Here is an 18829-nt window from a genome sequence, read left to right on the forward strand (position 1 = left end):
TGTTCCTGTCTCCTCAAGTGGCTTCCAGGGCTGCCCCCAGATTCTGTGACATTTCCCTGGTGCATTCGCTCTCCCTTTTCACACGCTCTCCTCTCTCTTCAAACCTCCAAGATCTTCTCCTCGTCCTCACTCTCAACGTTGTTTCCTATTTTATTGAAGATAAACAGCAATCAGAAGACAACTTCTGTAGGCTTCCATCACCTCTCCCTACCTATTTTTATCTGGGTACAGGGGATCTGCCTTCCCTCTTGTTACCATGGGTGAACTTTCCATGCCCCAGGCCAAGCCTAGGTCCTCCTCCACTTATCAATACATGAGATTCCACCTCCATTTGTTTAGAAGGTTTCAGTAAAAAGTGCTAGATTTCAAGGTAGTCATTTAAGTTCAGCTCAGAGAAATGCCAGTTACATGTTAGAATGGCCTAGTTGACGAGCAGGGGCTGGATAGCTGCACTGTCATGGCAGGCAAAATCTGAAGTCAGAAAGTAACCTGGCCTGATAAAATGCCAGCTTAGGTTAGAATCATCTTGGAAGTAGACCAGTCCCACGGCTGCCACAATTGTCTGCTGACCACCCAGAACACATCCCCTCTAGCTGCAGTGAACTACTGTTGACTCGCCACTATCTGATGAAATGCTTATCTTTCCCCCATGGCTATGCAGGGTCACATTGTTATAGGTCACTGGCTGTACTTGAGTGGATCTGTTTGTGGGCTCTTCATCGTATGTCATTGGTTTATTGACATTTGTATCAATACCACGGTGCTTTAAAAACTGTGGATTTAAAATATATCACGACATCCAGTAGAACACATCTTCCTACTTCCTTTTCTTGCTCTTCCTCCTTTAAGATGCTGTTGTTAGGTGCTGTCGAGTTGGTTCTGACTCATAGCGACCCTACGAACAACAGAACGAAACACTGCCCGGTCCTGCGCCATCCTTACAATCGTTGTTATGCTTGAGCTCACTGTTGCAGCCACTGTGTCAATCCACCTCGTTGAGGGTCTTCCTTTTTTCTGCTGACCCGGTACTCTGCCAAGCATGATGTCCTTCTTCAGGGACTGATCCCTCCTGACAACATGTCCAAATTATGTAAGATGCAGTCTCGCCATCCTTGCTCCTAAGGAGCATTCTGGCCGCACTTCTTCCAAGACAGAGTTGTTCGTTCTTTTGGCAGTCCATGGTATATTCAATATTCTTCGCCAACACCACAATTCAAAGGCATCAATTCTTCTTTGATCCTTCTTATTCATTGTCCAGCTTTCATATGCAGATGATGCAATTGAAAATACCATGGCTTGGGTCAGGCGCACCTTAGTCTTCAAGGTGACATCTTTGCTTTTCAACACTTTTAAGAGGTCCTTTGCAGCAGATTTACCCGATGCAATGTGTCTTTTGATTTCTTGACTGCTGCTTCCATGGGTGTGATTGTGGATCCAAGTAAAATGAAATCCTTGACAACTTAAATCTTTTCTCCATTTATTATGATGTTGCTTATTGGTCCAGTTGTGAGCATTTTTGTTTTCTTTATGTTGGAGTGCATTCCATACTGAAGGCTGTGGTCTTTGATCTTCATCAGTAAAGTGCTTCAAGTCCTTTTCACTTTCAGCAAGCAAGGTTGTGTCATCTGCACAATGCAGGTTGTTAATGAATCTTCCTCCAATTCTGATGCCCCACTCCTCTTCATATAGTCCAGCTTCTCAGATTATAGGGTTTTATGGGTTTCTCGGATTATTTGCTCAGCACACAGATTAAATAGGTATGGTGAAAGTCTACAACCCTGACGCACACCTTTCCTGACTTTAAACCAGTCAGTATCCCCTTGTTCTGTCTGAACAACTACCTTTTGATCTATGTAAAGGCTCCTTAACAGCACAATTAAGTGTTCTGGAATTCCCATTCTTCGCAATGTTACCCATAATTTGTTACGATCCACACAGTCGAAAACCTTTGCATAGTCAATAAAACACAGGTAAACATTCTTCTGGTTTTCTCTGCTTTCAGCCAGGACTCATCTGACATCAGCAATGATATCCCTGATTCCATGTCCTCTTCTGAGACCAGCCTGAATTTCTGGCAGTTCCCTGTCGATATACTGCTGCAGCTGTTTTTGAATGATCTTCAGCAAAATTTTGCTTGCATGTGATATTAATGATATTGTTCTATAATTTTCATTAAAAAATTACTGGGATTTTAATTAGAATTTCATTGGATTTATAGATGAATTCAGGAGAATTTAAAAATGGAGTCTTCCCCAGACTTAATGGTCTGACTGAGATTAGAAGGACCCCAGTGGTCATGGCCCCCAGACCTTCTGTTGGCCCAGGACAGGAACCAGTCCCAAAGCCAACTCTTCAGACAGGGCTTGGACTGGACAATGGGTTGGAGAGGGATGCTGGTGAGGAGTGAGCTTCTTGGATTAGGTGGACAGTTGAGACTATGTTGGCATTTCCTGCCTGGAGGGGAAATGAGAGGGTAGAGGGGGTTAGAAGCTGGTGGAATGGACTTGAAAAGAGAGAGTGGAGGGAGGAAGCGGGCTGTCTCATTAGGGGGAGAGCAATTGGGAGTATGTAGCAAGGTGCATGTAAGTTTTTGTGTGAGAGGCTGACTTGATTTGTAAACTTTCACTTAAAGCACAATAAAAATTTTAAAAAATAATAATAAAATAAAAATGGAGTCTTCCAATCCATGATTTCAATTTGATTCAGTCATAAATCACAAACATCTGAACATAACCCCACATAATTAGGTCAAATTTTTCTTTATGAACTGAATCAAGTTTACTTTCTCCTTTTATAATCGAAACAAATTCTTGTTGACTCCATTAAAAAAATTAACTAACAATGAAACCCTAATGAGAATTCTCAACTAAAGAAATTAATTTTAAATAATTCACTGGACATTTCAAGAGCTGTGTTCTGTTAAAGCTTCAATTTTAAAGTTATAAATACAAAATATTTCAAACCCACAAAATAGTAAACAGCATATAATTGAGAAACATGTATCCAAGTTTAACACATGCTCACATTTTACCAGAGTCTTTGTCTCAGGTCTTTTTTTAAAAAAAGGTTTTAAAAAAAAATATTCAAATATGCAGTTCCTTCAGCTTACGGGTAAGGACAAAAGACCACAGACTTTTAAGGAAAGAACGACTCTGCTGAGATTGAATTCTCAACTGGAGGAGTCTAATGACTTGTCTCGATAGATACATAAGGCCTGACAAGGTAAAGACGGGGTGTGCATACGTGTCACCTCCTCACCCTGAAAAAGAAACCCATCTGCTTCTAATAAGAAACCCAGAGAGAATTTATGGGCAACAGCCAATCATCCAGTAGTTGTGGGTATTCTCCCCGGATGGGATATTGAGATTTTGTACTTCCAGTCTGTGAGGTGACACAAAGAAATTGGATTCTTTGCTAAGGTAGCAGCGGTGTATTATTTTTAGATAGAAATTTACTGCAGTGGCCTTGTAACTCCCACCAAAAGACTAGGTGGGACTCTGCAAAAGAGATGCTTATGGCCCACCAAGGGGATTGGATAGCTTGCTAATAATGTAAATAAGGTGCATGGCACCTTGTGGGGGTGGGACCGTTCAAATAAGGTGTATGGAATCCTAATGAGGGGATTGGTCCATTCTGCTATCCCGTTAGGCTTGAAAGACAGCCAATTCCAGAGCAGAGAAGGGACCTCCAAGCTACCAACAAGAAAAGACAGGGAAGTGGAGAGCGTCCTTTGGACCTAGGATCCCTGCACTGAGACACTTCTAGACCCAGAAGACAGAGAGAGAGAGAGCTGTAACACCGAAGATGGCAAAAAACAGTGGCAGAAGAGGCAGCAGAACCAGGAGACCAGCAGAAGTCAGAGCAGTGGGCTGAGCGAGAAAGCCGAACACCTTCGGGCAGGAGGCTTACTAGTGGAGTGGGGTGCCCCTGGGCACAGATCAGTAGAGCTAAAAGAGTTTTGTTTCACTTGCCCTAGGAGGGCAGAGACTGGACCAGCCCAAGAGACCCCCTGGGGGGCCGAGGGCCAGAGAGAGGCCTGTCTATGGCACAGCTGAGAAGAAGCTGTCCTGACGGAAGAACTGTATCCTGAGTGTTCCTGAACCCTGACTGTAACCTGTTACTTCCCTAATAAACCCCATAACTGTGAGTATGGTCTGTGAGTTCTGTGTGGCCGCTGCAATGAATTATCCAACCCAGCAGATAAGTAGAGTGTCATAGGAGGGATAAATGGCATCAGAATCAGTGAAAAGGTTGGAGGGTTGAGGCATGCCTGATCTCCTTCTCCTCATGGGCTGTTGAGGTGACAATGATTCTCTCTCTCCTTGTGACATTAGATGAGGTCAGAAGCTGCCCCCACGCCATTTTTAGAACTGCATAGACGAAATTTTTTTAAATGCTCGGAAGTAGTAAGAATGGAATTGGCATTCCCATGTATACAAAATAGAAATATATTTCCTTTGTCTATTTATTTCATGACTTGGAATTTGATGGCTCACAGCTAGATTTTCACATCCACCTCTCCATCTGAATCTCGTAGCCCTGGATGGGAATCCCGCTTGGGGTGACCATCAGGGACTGATGTCCAGGGTTTCTGACTCCTCCTACTCCATGTGTGACTCCTACCCACAGGACCTTGTGAGTATAAAACCAAAAAAACCCAAACCCGTTAACGTCCAGTCTATTCAACTCTTAATGACCCTATAGGACAGAGTAGAACTGCCCTAGAGGGTTTCCAAGGCTGTAATCCTTATGGAAGCAAACTGCCCCATCTTTCTCCCATGGAGCAGCTAGTGGGTTCGAACCGCCAACCTTTCAGTTAGCAGCTGAGAGCTTAACCACTGTACCACCAGGGCTCCTGACTATGAGTATAAAACTGTCCCAAAGTGGGAAATGAGATATACAATACTGTATTCAACCAGACATTAAACACGATAATTAAAGATAAATTCAACAAGAGTTGAAACGATGTGCTTTCTGGAAAACCCTGAAACCTGATTTTGCCACAATCATAACCATGGACACGGAAGAGAGATGGACAATGTCATACGATACCTGAAGAAGCAAGTCCCCTTCAGAAAATAGCTCTGCATTGATCTGTGGAGAGGCATGTTCACTTCCCCCTGGGTTCACGGGTGGGTTGGCTGAACAGCCTGCACTGCTCTCCTTTAAGGTGGCTGGGAAAGGGAAAAGGTGTAATTAGGACCGTGGCTGCCCTTCCCAGGGATGGGGAGGAGAATCCAGGAGGCCTTGGCAAGAATGGCCAGTGTGGCTCCATGTGTCTGCACCTTGACCTCTTCTTTGAAGGTTGCAGTAGGAGTGGCCATATTTGATTGAACGCCTACCCCTCCACCTGGAAAAAAAGCCCCATTTTAAACCTCTGTCTGAGTTGCTCTTATTGTAGTTTCGTGTAAGCAAAACAATCATTCTTTAAAGGCCAGCTTAATTGCCACCTCTTCTGAGGATCCCCTTCTAAAGTCTCCTAAAGTGACAGCTGGCAAGGAATAGGTATCTCCTGAGGAAAGTTAGCTGTGCCTCTCTGCTCCCTTAGCATCACACAGTCGCCACCATTAAAATGTGTGTCTTGGTGTCTGACCATTTTATTTCAGCCTTATCGATCAATGTGGAAACCCTGGTGGTGTAGTAGTTAAGAGCTACAGCTGCTGACCAAAAGGTTGGCAGTTCAAATCCACCAGGCACTCCTTGGAAACTCTATGGGGCAGTTCTACTCCGTCCTATGGGGTCACTATGAGTTAGAATCAACTTGATGGCAATGGATTAAGGTTTTTTTTTTCAATCCACCAGTTGGGTAGAAGTGCTTAACATCACTTCTTATGAAAAATCTTAGTCCCAGATGCTCTCCCCTCATTTCACCACACTGTCCACCATCACCTTGTCTGAACCACCACCCACTCTGGCTGGGTGAAGGCGGCAGCCTCCGTGAGGTTCTCCCTGCTTCCACTTTTGCCCATGCAGTCGGTTCTTAAAATTATAAGCCGATGATGCCACTGTCCTGCCAAAAACCATCCGAGGGCCACATATCATACTCAGAACAAAATCCAAAGTCATGACCATAGTATATCAAGATTCCATTTGGTTGTGAGTAACCAGAAAATCCAAAATAACAACAACTTACAGGATAAAATTTCACTTGCCTCATATAATCTCAAAAGGGTGCAGTCTGGGCTGTGCGGCACCCCTGCTTCCTGAGATTCTCTGGGGCCAGCTCTCTCAAGCTCACTCTGGGCCTGGCCTCAGAGCCCAAGGTATCATTCGGTTCCAGAAGGAGGTGAGTCCAAGGAAGAAAAGCTGAGGCACCAGCTCTTGCTTTAGGAAGCTGCCCCATGACTCCTTTGCTTAGTCTATTAGACAGAACTCAGCCACAAGGTCACTCTTGTAGCAAGGGAGTCTGGAAGCATATCTGTTTCTGGGAGGCCATGTTCCTGCTTTCTGTATTGCTCTGGGGACTGACCAGCAAGCAGCGCCTCTGACTATGTCTCCCATCACATGAGTGATTGCACACCCATGTCAGCCACACGAATCTTACGGCTGTTTCCCACGCAGGTCACACTTGTCCTGTGCCAGCAACTTTGCAGGTGCAGTTTCCTCTGCTTTCTTGCAGTTATTCACATGGATTTTCCTTCACTTCCTCAAACTCTGTCCTGTTAAGCTAGAGTGAGTGTAGCTGAATGGTGAATTCCATGTCCTATTTCTGTGTATCTGTAAAAATGAAGGGAATACAGCCCCAACAGGTGCTCACAGCTCTGTTCTGCACAAATTGTCCTTGGGGAGCTCTGGAAAGGAGCCTGGAAAAAAAGAGCCAAGAACTCTTTGCTATTTCACATTCCTAAGTGTTACTGTTGAGTATGGGTAAGTCTCCACAGGTCCCGGATGTATTTAGCAGAATAAACATAAATGAAATGTATTACTAATACAGATAAAGAAGAATTTTATAGTTTATTTGACAGTGTATAACTTTCCAGTGTAAACTTTAGGACTTCCTCTCCACAGAATCACCAGTGGTATCTGTGGATGTATTTTTTTCTCTCAACATTGAAGATGAAATAAAAGAGGAAAAAAAGACTTACCTAAAAAATCCAATTTAACCACAATGTGCATAATTTTGTGATAAGGCATTCCACACTAAATACAAGCCTACATACAAGGTCTACCTTTCCTCTTGGTCAAGTCTTCCTTTAGTTTAAACAGAAAATAGCATAAGAACTGCATTGCTAAATTCACCAGGGAAAGCTGGTGATAAAGATGTACTAGTAAGCGTATGAAAAATTGTTGGAAAGAGGGTCTTTCCTTTCATCACATGGAGCTGGCAATGAAGTGCCAAATACAGCAGCCCCTCCCCGTCACAGGCAGGACCAAGGGGACCGGGTGAGTGTCAGCTCCTCATCTTCCTCTGTTTGGCTGCCTGGTTCCCCCATTTTTGAAGCTGATTTTTGCAGCAAAGGGATTTTAGGCTCAAAATACCCATTAATTCAAGTATCATCATGTTATCTTATACACGGCATGCAGCGCTCCTTAGAGATACAAGCTTTTGAAAGAACAGAAAAAATGTCACTGTGGATAATCCCCTCCCAGCCCTTCTCTTTTTCTGTTACTCTCTTTTGGTCTCTCCCAGCCAAAGAATCCGCAAGTTCCTACTTGCCTATGAGCCTGATAAACCTAAATGTTTGATAGCAAATGATAAACGTTTTAATGGTAAATGTTTTAAACCAAATGATAAACGTTGCCAAATGAATTATTTTCTTCCTCAAGCCTCTGGAAGGGAAAGTCCCTGAAATTTTGCAAGGACTAACTATTGTTCAGATCTCTGGCTTTTCACTGAGCTGATATTTCACTCGGACACCTAATATTTCCTTCATATTCCACTCAAATGTTTCCTAAAGATCTGTTATGCCAAAGGCTCTGTGTAAGGACCCTGGGGATGATGGAGATATAATCTTGGGTTTGGAAATGGTGGGCAGAAAAACATCTCCAGAAAATGCTCATGAGACCAATAGGTGGCCTCTGATCTGAGGTACATCCTGACCATGCTGTAGGGGAACCTCGAACAGGCTGGAGGAGGCACCCCAATCTGACAGGAGGGGATCCAGGAAACCTTCATGGCAGAGGTGGCAGGCCTTGAAGCACTAGCAAGATTCTGGCCAGTAGGACCTCCTTCGCAACCTTGTTCTTGACTGTGTTTTCCATATGGGGCCTTTGACCCTCCCGCAGGCTCTCCAGTCCGAGAATGCCCGACTCCTTGGCTGCCACGGCGATGTGCACAAATAGTGCTTGGGGGCCTGATCCTTGTCTCACTGCCCAGCACCTTCCTTCTGTTTCTTTCTTTCAGTCACACTCAGCTCTGAGTTCTGCTACCACACATGCCCTGAACAGGATGAAAAGCTGCTTTAGGTCTTCATGCTTTTGTCTCTAGGCAAGTGAAGGCTCATCAAACATCTCATTCCAAAGCACCCCCGCTCCTTCCCACAAGCAGATTCAGCCTAATGCCTGTCCCCGTGTCAAGGAGAACAAAAACTGAACAAAAATCCAAATAGGTATTAGGTATCCTCAAAGACGGAAATATCAGGGATAAACCAAAAAAAGAAAAACCCATTGCCATCGAGTTGATTCCAACTCATAGCAAGCCTATAGGACACAGTAGAACTGCCCCTAGAGTTTCCAAGGCTGTAATCTTTATGGAAACAGGTGACTGCCACATCTGTCTCCCAAACAGTGGCTGGTAGGTTCCAACTTCTGACGTGTCAGTTGGCAGCCGAGTGCTTAACCACTGTACCACCAGGACTCCTCTAATGCTTTTTGGGTTTCTGGAAATATGGAAATGAGAAAGCAAAGTGTTGTAAGATAAGAACCGAAATGTCACAGAGAAAGCTAATGATTCAGCATTCTGTTATGTTTTCCTTTCAGGATCAAATAGAGGGGGGTCATTGACACTGGAAAATAAATCACCTTACACTGGGGTGGCTCAAGAGTGAAACATTGCTCCAGAAACCCCTAAGCTGCAGGCTGAGGACTTCAGGTTAGCAATTCCAATCACTTGCAGAAGGAACTGCTGATGGAAGCCAATAAATGATACCAAAGGAGGGCAGTGGGGGTGTTGGGATTGATATAAGCAGTAAATTCAGGCCCACGGAGCTGCTGAGCAGCTGTGTGGTAAACACTCTTCTTCAGGATGTTCAGAAAAGGCCAAGCAGGGTCTGGTCCAGAAGTGATGGAAGGGTGGAAGTACATGTGGACAGGGTGCCATAGGCAGCTAGAGGGAGGAGGGAAGCCACATTCACTGGGGGGAATACAGGGTCTTGGGTCACAGAAACACAGGATTCAACTCAGCCACCCTGGAGCATGTGCTGTTCGAGGGTCTCCAGATGGTGCAGAGGCACCTGGGGTCGATGCTTCTGTTTCTGAAGAAGCCAGAGCTGCCCACGGGGCCTGTGATGTTAAGGTTATGGGTCAGCTTGGCTGGGCCATGGTTCTCAGTGGTTTGGCAGTTATGTAAAAATGTAATTTGGCAGACACTGGACTGATTGCTCTTCCATACCTCCGTGACGAGATCTGATATAATGTAATTACCTCCATGATGAGATTTGCCATGAGCAGCCAATCAATTGTAAGGGGAGTTTCCTGGGGGTGTGGCCTGGATCCAATACATATGGGCGGTCTGGCAAAGCTCAAAGGCTTTCCTCTGGATTCGCACCCATTTCGTCATCATATGACCTCCGGTTCTCGGTTCTTGAGCCAGTGGCTTGCCACATTGCCTGCTGATCTTGGGATTCATCTGCTTCTGCAGCCTGTTGTGAGTCAGAAGCCTCCAGCCTGATGCCTGATCCCCTAGTAACTGCACAAGCCATTTCTTTGATAAATCTCTCTCTACACACACACACACACACACACACGCATATTGAAACACTGCCGGCTCCAGCGCCATCCTCACAATTGTGGCTATACTTGAGCCCATTGTTGCAGTCACTGTGCCAACACATCCTTTTGAGGTCTTCCCCTTTTTGCTGACCCTCTACTTTAGCAAGCATGACATCCTTCTCCAGGGACTGACATCTCCTGACAGCATGTCCAAAGTATGTGAGACCCAGTTTCTCCATCCTTGCTACCAAGGAGCATTCTGGTTGTACTTCTTCCAACACAGGTTTGTTCATTCTTCTGGCAGTCCATGGTATATTCAACATTCTTCACCAACACCACAATTCAAAGGCGTCAGTTCTTTTTCGGCCTTCCTTATTCATTGTCCAGATTTCACACGCATACAATGCGATTGAAAATACCATGGCTTGGGTCAGGCGCACCTTAGTTCTCAAGGTGACAGCTTTGCTTTTTAAACACTTTAAAGAAACATCTCTTGCAGCCTGTTTGCCCAATGCAATGCATCTTTTGATTTCTTGACTGAGGCTTCCATGGGCGTTGATTGTGAATCCAAGTAAAATGAAATTCTTGACAACTTCTATCTTTTCTCCATTTATCATTATTGGTCCAGTTGTGAGGATTTTTGTTTTCCTTTTTTTTTTATGTTGGGGTGTAATCCATATTGAAGGCTGTGGTCTTTGATCTTCATTAGTAAGTGCTTCAGGTCCTCTTCACTTTCAGCAAGCAAGGTTGTTAAGGAGTCTTCCTCCAATCCTGATGCCCTGTTCTTCTTCATATAGTCCAGCTTCTCGGACTATTTGCTCAACATACAGACTGAATAGGTATGGTGAAAAGATACAACCCCGATGCACACTCTTTCTGAGTTTGAACCATGCAGTATCCCCTTGTTCTGTTCCTACGACTGCCTCTTGATCCATGTACAGATTCCTCATGAGCACAATTAAGTGTTCCAGAATTCCCATTCTCCGCAATAGATCATAGTTTGTTATGATTCACACAGTTGAATGCCTTAGCATAATCAATAAAACACAGGTAAACTTTTTTCTGGTATTCTCTGCTTTCAGCCAGGATCCATCTGACCTCAGCAATGACACCCCTGGTTCTACGTCCTCTTCTATATCTGGCTTGAATTTCTGGCAGTTCCCTGTCACTATACTGCTGCAGCCGATTTTGAATCATCTTCAGCAAAATTTTACTTGCACATGATATTAATGATATTGTTTGATAATTTCCACATTCGGTTGGATTGCCTTTCTTGGAAAAAGGCATAAATATGAATCTCTTCCAGTTGGTTGGCCAGGTAGCTGTCTTCCAAATTTCTTGGCATAGACGAGTGAGCACTTCCAGTGCTGCATCGTTTGTTGAAACATCTCAATTGGTATTCCATCAATTCCCAGAGCCTTGTTTTTCACCAATGCCTTCAGCGCAGCTTGGACTTCCTCTTTCAGTACCATTGGTTCCTGATCATGTTACCTCCTGAAATGGCTGAACGTCGACTAGTTCTTTTTGCTATAGTGACTGGTATTCCTTCCAGCCTCTTTTGATGCTTTTTGCGTTGTTTAATATTTTCCCTTTAGAATTCTTCAGTATTGCAACCCAAGGCTTGAGTTTTTTCTTCAGTTCTTTCAGCTTGAGAAATTCTGAGCATGTTCTTCCCTTTTGGTTTTCTATAGCCAGCTCTTTGCACGTGTCGTAATACTTTACTTTTTCTTCTTGAGCCGCCCTTTGAAATCTTCTGTTCAGCTCTTTTGCTTCATCATTTTTTCTTTTTGCTTTAGGTACTTGACATTCAAGAGCACGTTTCAGAGTCTCTTCTGACGTCCATTTAAGTCTTTCTTTCTCTCCTGTCTTTTTAATGACCTCTTGCTTTCTTCATGTATGATGTCCTTGATGTCATTCTACAACTCATCTGGTCTTTGGTCAATAGTGTCAAATCTATCCATGAGATGGTCTCTAAATTCAGGTGGGATATACTCAAGGTCATACTTCGGCTCCCATGGACTTGCTCTAATTTTCTTCAGTTTCAGCTTGAACTTGCATATGAGTAATTGATGGTCTGATTAGCAGTCGGTCTGGTCCTTGTTCTGATTGATGACACTGAGCTTTTCTATCGTCTCTTTCTACAGATGTAGTCGATTTGGTTCCTGTGTATTGAATTGAATCCTGTGTATTGTATTGAATTGTGTTCCCCCAAAATATGTGTCAACTTGGCTAGGCCATGATTCCCAGTATTGTGTGATTATCCATCATTTTGTCATCTGATGTGATTTTCTTATGTGTTGTAAATCTTATTTCTATGACGTTACTGAGGCAGGATTAGACACAGTTATGTTAATGAGGCAGGACTCAATTTACAAGATTAGGTTGTGTCTTAAATCAATCTCTTTTGAGGTATAAAAGAGAAAATCGAGTACAGAGACTGGGGGACCTCATACCACCAAGAAACAAGAGCCAAGAGAACAGCATGTCTTTGGATCCAGGGTCCCTGTGCTGAGAAGCTCCTTGACCACAGAAGATTGATGACAAGGACCTCCCCCCAGAGCAAACAGAGAGAGAAAGCGTGTCCCTGGAGCTAGCACCCTGAATTTGGACTTCTAGCCCCCTAAGACTGTGGGAGAATAATTTTCTCTTTGTTAAAGCCAATCACTTGTGATATTTCTGTTATAGCATCACCAGTAACTAAGACAAGGCTTCAAGCTTCTTTTCTTATTTAAGAAATGAACTGCTCATCTCTATTACCTGTAATAACATATAACTCTCTACAAATCGCCTTTGATAAGAAAAAAGATCCAAAGGTTAAAGTGAAATATACAAAACAAATGTTTACTAAGCTCGTTGGCACAGCTTTTGTTCAAGAAAAGTATTTTACAGCCACACGAAATACCCATTAAGTGACCTGGCTCTGATACTGGGAAAGAAACCCTAAGGATGTTAGAGTCATGGTTGTTCAAACAGACATCGAAGACAGAGCAGATGAGAGAAACGGACTAGGCTGGCTTGAAATCAGAGAAGAATGATTTTACAAGAGGTCTTCAAGTTATTTTATGGCTTATTTGGTTTATTTTAAACCAAACTAAACAAAAACAACAAAAAAAAACCCTAAACCCATTGCCATCAAGTCGATTCCAACTCATGTAACTTAAAAACAAACACCCTTCTCTGCCATTGTAGAGCCCCTGTGGAGGCCCGAGGCATTCTCACCTCTGAGCCACATACCACAATGGCTGGAGTGGCCCCAGGTCAGATGAGGATGTAGATGGGGCTGGTTGTCAGGGAAGGTAAAAGGTGTACGTGGGCAAGGGGATGCATAGGAGCTGGGGAAGGAGTTCAAGTGTCACATGGGGAAATATGGAGAAACAGGATGCTCTTCCCTTTAGACTATGATGTTTGGGCCAAGCCCAGGCCAGCAGGAGCCCAGCACACCTGCATGCCTCCAGTTCTGCACCACCCCAGCCAAGATGCCCCATCTCTTCTTGGCTCCTGCACCTCCCACGCCATGCTGAGGGCTCACTTGCTTGCACCCCCAGCCCTGTTCTCCCACAGTTTCCAAAGGAGGAAGTATGGACAGCACGTTTCTGTTCAGCGATGGTCTTTCTCTGGGGAGGAGTGGTGGTGATGTCCATTTCCCCCATGTCTCCTGCAGAATCTCCTCACCTGCACTTTCTGTGGGAGAATGAGGCCAGTCAATCTGAGACCCAAGTAACAGGCCTTTTGGTCTCCTTCAGCTCAAGCTCACAGCTTCAAACTACCTCATGAGACTTCCCAAAAGAGATGCTCGGTGCAGTGGGAGAAAGTTCTGTCCTTGTCTCTCACTGCCGTGCTGGGGGATAGTGAAATCCCCTCACAGAAGTAGGTGAGTTACCTGAATAAAAAGCCTGGCTTGTAGAGGATGCTCAGGACAGCAATAAACAATGCTGAGTCACAGAGAAAGGGGGGAAAACATGATAGCTGGACATGGTGAGCAGACATGGGTTAAAAATTTAGTTAAATGGAACCTGCTCTGTTTGCTATGGCACAGAAACAGCTTTGATGCCAGTGAGGTGGAGCAGGGAAATTGTTCTTCAAAAGCAGGTGAACATATCTATGCCATTTACTGACCCTTCTGTTACCTGTTAGGGAACTGGCACCAGAGCAGATGGCATCGAAGGTGGGAGAGACAGATTAGGTGACTGACACACAACAGGTGCCCAAGAAATGTCCAAAGGAAGAACGCTGGAATGGTCAGAACACAGGAGATCAGAATGTGCTGGGGTCGATTTTAGACAGCTAGAACCTGTTTGGTTTTGACTTGCAATTCCAGTAGGTTAAAGCAGCGAATGTGCGGACGGTGTGGGTGTCTGTGCTGGGGAAGGGGGAGCAGCAGAGGTACAGGCTGTGGGGGGAGGCGAGAGCAGGGTCCTGATGGCAGAGACAGGGCTCTGAAGCAAGGCCATTTGGCCTGTCCACTGTATAGCCTGACTCACCAAGAATCAGCCCAACTAGGTCCAGCATATTCTGTTTAAGAAAGCAAGAAAGTCTACGCTACACCTTAGAAGACATTCTCCTTAAAAATGATGAGAAACTTTCAAAGTTGAGGTGTACAGAAGAATAAATCTTTAGCTATTTAGAAAAAAAGCTCATATATGGGAGAGTCACAGATTTCCAAATATTCTATCTTAGCTTTTACTAGAGTATACTTCCAACCCCAACCCAGCCCCTAAATATCTACCATGTGCACACCGCTGTGAATGAATTAGGTGCCATGTGAGAGCAAAAAGGCCAGGCGCCGATGCACATGTCCCAGGAGAGGCAGAAGGGGGCCGTGAGAAGCATCCTCAGACTTTGCGCCCATGGTCTGAACAAGAGGGACCAACACTGGTGTCTGCTTCTGTTCCAGGTGAGCAGCAGCACACTGCTGTATAGCAAGTCTACCATACAGGTACAGTGTTGTTGTTGTTGTTGTTAGGTGCCGTTGAGTCAGTTTTGACTCATAGTGACCCTACGCACAACAGAACGAAACACTGCCCAGTCCTGCGCCATCCTTACAATCATTGTTATGCTTGAGCTCATTGTTGCAACCACTGTGTCAATCCACCTCGTTGAGGGTCTTCCTCTTTTCCACTGACCCTGTACTCTGCCAAGCATGATGTCCTTCTCCAGGGACTGATCCTGCCTGACAACTTGTCCAAAGTATGTAAGACGCAGTCCCGCCATCCTAGACATACATAAATTCAAAAGCATGGATAATAATGAAATGTGATAAAATAATTGGGAAGCAACGAGTTGTCTTTATTACCTTTGTTTTTCATATAATTTATTTAATTGTAAGGTGATGTAAGCTAAATTTTAATAATGGCTTTGTTTAAGTATTGACTTGCAAAATTCCTGAAAATTTAATAATTGGCTCTCTTGAGCTGATACAAGCCAGCTCCAGCACTCCATTGGATACTACCCACAGCCCAATCCCTGCTCCCACCCTCCATGTCTTTGGGCCAGATAAACAGAGACTGCAGCACTGGGAAAGCAGTGCCGTTGAGTCAGTTCTGACTCATAGCCACCTGAGAAAATTTACATGTAAACAAATGGGAAAACAGCCCCTTAACAGGACACTGCCCACCTTCAGATACACACTGTACACATAGATTCTCCATCTCCTGTCTAAGATGGCCTCTACTAGAAGTCCTCACCAGAGCAATTAGGCAAGAAAAAGGAATAAATGGAATCCAAATCAGAAAAGAAGTAAAACTATCTCTACACATACATGGCATGATCTTGTGTATAGAAATCCCAAAGAATCCACAAGAAAGCTACTCGAGCTAATAAACAAATTCATCAAAGTTGCAGGGCACAAAATCACACACAAAAATCAGCCATGCTTCCCTACACACCAGCAATGAACAACCTGCAAAGGAAATTAAGAATTCTATTCCTTTTACAACAACATCTGAAACAATAAAATACCTAAGAATAAATTCAACCAAGGAGGTGAAAGACTTTTACGTGGAAAACTATAAAACACTGCCGAAAGAAATTGAAGGAGACCTCAATAAATAGAAACAAATAGAACATCTCATGTTCATGAATTAAAAAAAAAAAAAAATTGCCGTCAAGTCGATTCCAACTAATAGCAACCCTATAGGACAGAGTAGAACTGCCCCTGTAGAGTTTCCAAGGAGCACCTGGTGGATTCATACTGCCAGCCTTTTGGTTAGCAGCAGTAGCACTGAACTGCTACACCAGCAGGGTTTCCACTCATGGAGTAGAAGACTTAACATTGGTAAGATGTCAACCAACTCTACCCAAAGCAATCTATAGGTACAATACAATATCTAATAAAATGCTGGCAGACTTTTTTGCAGAAATGGAAAATCTGATCCTCAAATTCGTAGAGAATTGCAAGGGGCCCTGAAAAACCAAAACAATCTAGCAAAAAAACAAAAAGAAAGAAAAAAAGTAGGAGGACTAACACTTCCTTGTTTCAAAACATATTATAAAGCTACAGTAATCAAAAGAGTATTGTATTGGTATAAGGGGATAGACATACAGACCAATGGAAAAAAACTGACAATCCAAAGATAAGCCCATATATCTATGGCCAACTGATTTTGGATAAGGGTGTCAAATCTACTCAATGGGAAAAGAAGAGTCCCAACAAATGGTGTTGGGACAGCTGGACCCCCACGTGCCAAAGAATGATGTACCTCACACCATACACAAAAATTAATTCAAAATGGATCAATAACCTATACATAAGAGCTAAAACCTTAAAACTCTTATTAGAAATCATGGGGGTAAAGCTCAGGATCTCTTTTTAGGCAATGGGTTCTTAACTGACACCAAAAGTATAAGCAACAAGAGAAAAAAATAGAGAAACTGGACTTCATAAAAATTTAAAACTTCTATGCATCAAAGGACATTATCAAGAAAGTGTGAAGAGACAACCTACAGAATGGGAGAAATATTTGGAAACCATATATCAGATAAGGGTTTAACATCCAGAATATATAAAGAACTCTTTAAATCCAACAAAGTGGCCACTGGTGGGTCAGTGGTAGAATTCTCAACTTCCATGTGGGAGGCCCAAGCTCAATTTCTGAGCAACACACTGTTGAAAAGAAAATTTCGATTAATGAGTCAATTAGAGTTAACAGGGTTTATTGAGTGAGAAGCTGTTATCAAACAGGGAGCATCTAAACGGAAAGAGGTCAGGAGCTCACTTAAGCAGGGTAAGTACAGGGTTTTTAAAGCATTAGGGGATTTCCAGCAAAGAAGTTACAATGACTGGGTCTTAAGTCTGTCCTTAACTGAAGAGAGGGTTTTACAAAGTGGGAGTCTTTCTGTCATGGTCTCATAGAAATGCTTATCTATTGCAGATTAGTTATTTTGGTGTGATAAAAACCAAAACCAAACTTGCTGCTGTCAAGTCAATTCTGACTCATAGCGACCCTGTAGGACAGAGTAGAACTGCCCCGTAGGGTTTCCAGGGAGTGCCTGGTGAATTCGAACTGCCAACCTTTTGGTTAGCAGCTGAGCTTCTAACCACTTGTGCCACCAGGGCTCCTTTGGTGTGGTGAATCAGGAATGTTTTTCACTGTCAAGTTGTTCTTTTCAGAAAGTGTCTGCGATTAGGACATTTTCAAAACTCCCTATTGCTCTGTCAAGGTTTGTACCTGGCACAAATGGCTATTTTGATTTACTGTTTTTTGGAAAGGTTTTGCTCTTGGCACAAATGGCCATTAATCTTTAATATTTAACACACCTCGTACACAGTCATTACCCATCTGTCAGTGGAGGCTTGCATGTTGGCTATGATGCTGAAAAGGTTTCATTAGAACTTCCAGAATAAGACAGACTAGGAGAAAAGGCCTGGCCAGTGAAAACCCTGTGGATCACAACAGCCTGATCCACAACAAATCATGGGGATGGTACAGGATCAGGCAGCATTTTGTTCCATTGTGCTTAGGGTCACCATTAGTTGGGGACTGACTCAAGGGCAGCTAACGACAACCATCACCACAACAAAACTCAGCAACAAAAACACTGATGACCCAATCAAAAATGGGTAAAGAACTTGAATAGACATTTCTCCAAAGGAGATACACAAATGGCCAATAAGCATGAATAGATGCTCAATGTCATTAGCCATTAAAACCAAACCAAACCTGTTGCTGTTGACTTGATTCCAACTCATAGTGACCCTATAAGACAGGGTAGAGCTGCCCCATAGGGTTTCTGAGTAGCAGTTTCCAGGGCTGCAAGGACTCAGTGGCCTTTCCCCCTACCCGCGCCCCTCCACCCGCCAGGTCTTTCCCTCAAGCTAAATGCTCCCTATGTTGCACTGTTGCAGAAGAAATCTCTTGGCAACAAAACTTCAAATGCGTGTACAGAACAATAGCATCTTAAAAGCTATTTTTATATCAAAAATTAGTTAAGAACAGTCATATAAAATAGTAAGAGTTTGCCCCTATCTGGCAAAAACAAATTGTTAACAAAGAGTAGAAATTATCCTCAGAAAAAAATGGTGGGAAAGAGAATTTCTTTCATCATGAGTTTTTTTTTCCTGCCTCAGGAAGAAAACATAAAATGAACTTCTCCTTGGTGGGTGCCAAGATGCCAGCCCCTGTCAGATACCAACGAAACCTAAGGAGGTTGTGATGTTGGGCTTAAGGAGTTCCACTCCTCCAATGGATGCCTACTAAGCAGCCACCCTGAGCAGGCAACTGTTCCAGGTGCTCCATCTGCCAAAGCAAACACGTACCTCTGGCGACCCGATATTTCTCTCTAGAGCTGGCCTATTGGTTCCATGTCTCTGACGTGGGGTGTGAAATCATGAAGGAGTCAGAAGGGGACAAGGAGAGAAGGAAAGTGGGACGTGAGGCTTATTCAGGTTGGGGCTGGAGGGGAGAGGGATGGGACTGTTCTCAGGTTGCCTGGGAAGGTTGGAGGCAGAGCCCGGGCTTGG

General features: G+C 43.8%; 1 protein-coding gene across 1 annotated transcript in view; it reads right to left on the reverse strand.

The window, feature by feature from the left end:
- Positions 1-18829, reverse strand: part of LOC126068476 (aryl hydrocarbon receptor-like) — a 48851-nt gene that overhangs the window by 25243 nt on the left and 4779 nt on the right. Inside the window, exon 3 of the mRNA XM_049871032.1 lies at positions 5053-5155. Coding sequence (XP_049726989.1) covers positions 5053-5155 — 103 coding nt within the window. The remainder of the gene's footprint in view (positions 1-5052; positions 5156-18829) is intronic.

Source organism: Elephas maximus, chromosome 2 (assembly GCF_024166365.1).
Source record: "Elephas maximus indicus isolate mEleMax1 chromosome 2, mEleMax1 primary haplotype, whole genome shotgun sequence".
Taxonomy (NCBI): Eukaryota; Metazoa; Chordata; class Mammalia; order Proboscidea; family Elephantidae; genus Elephas; species Elephas maximus.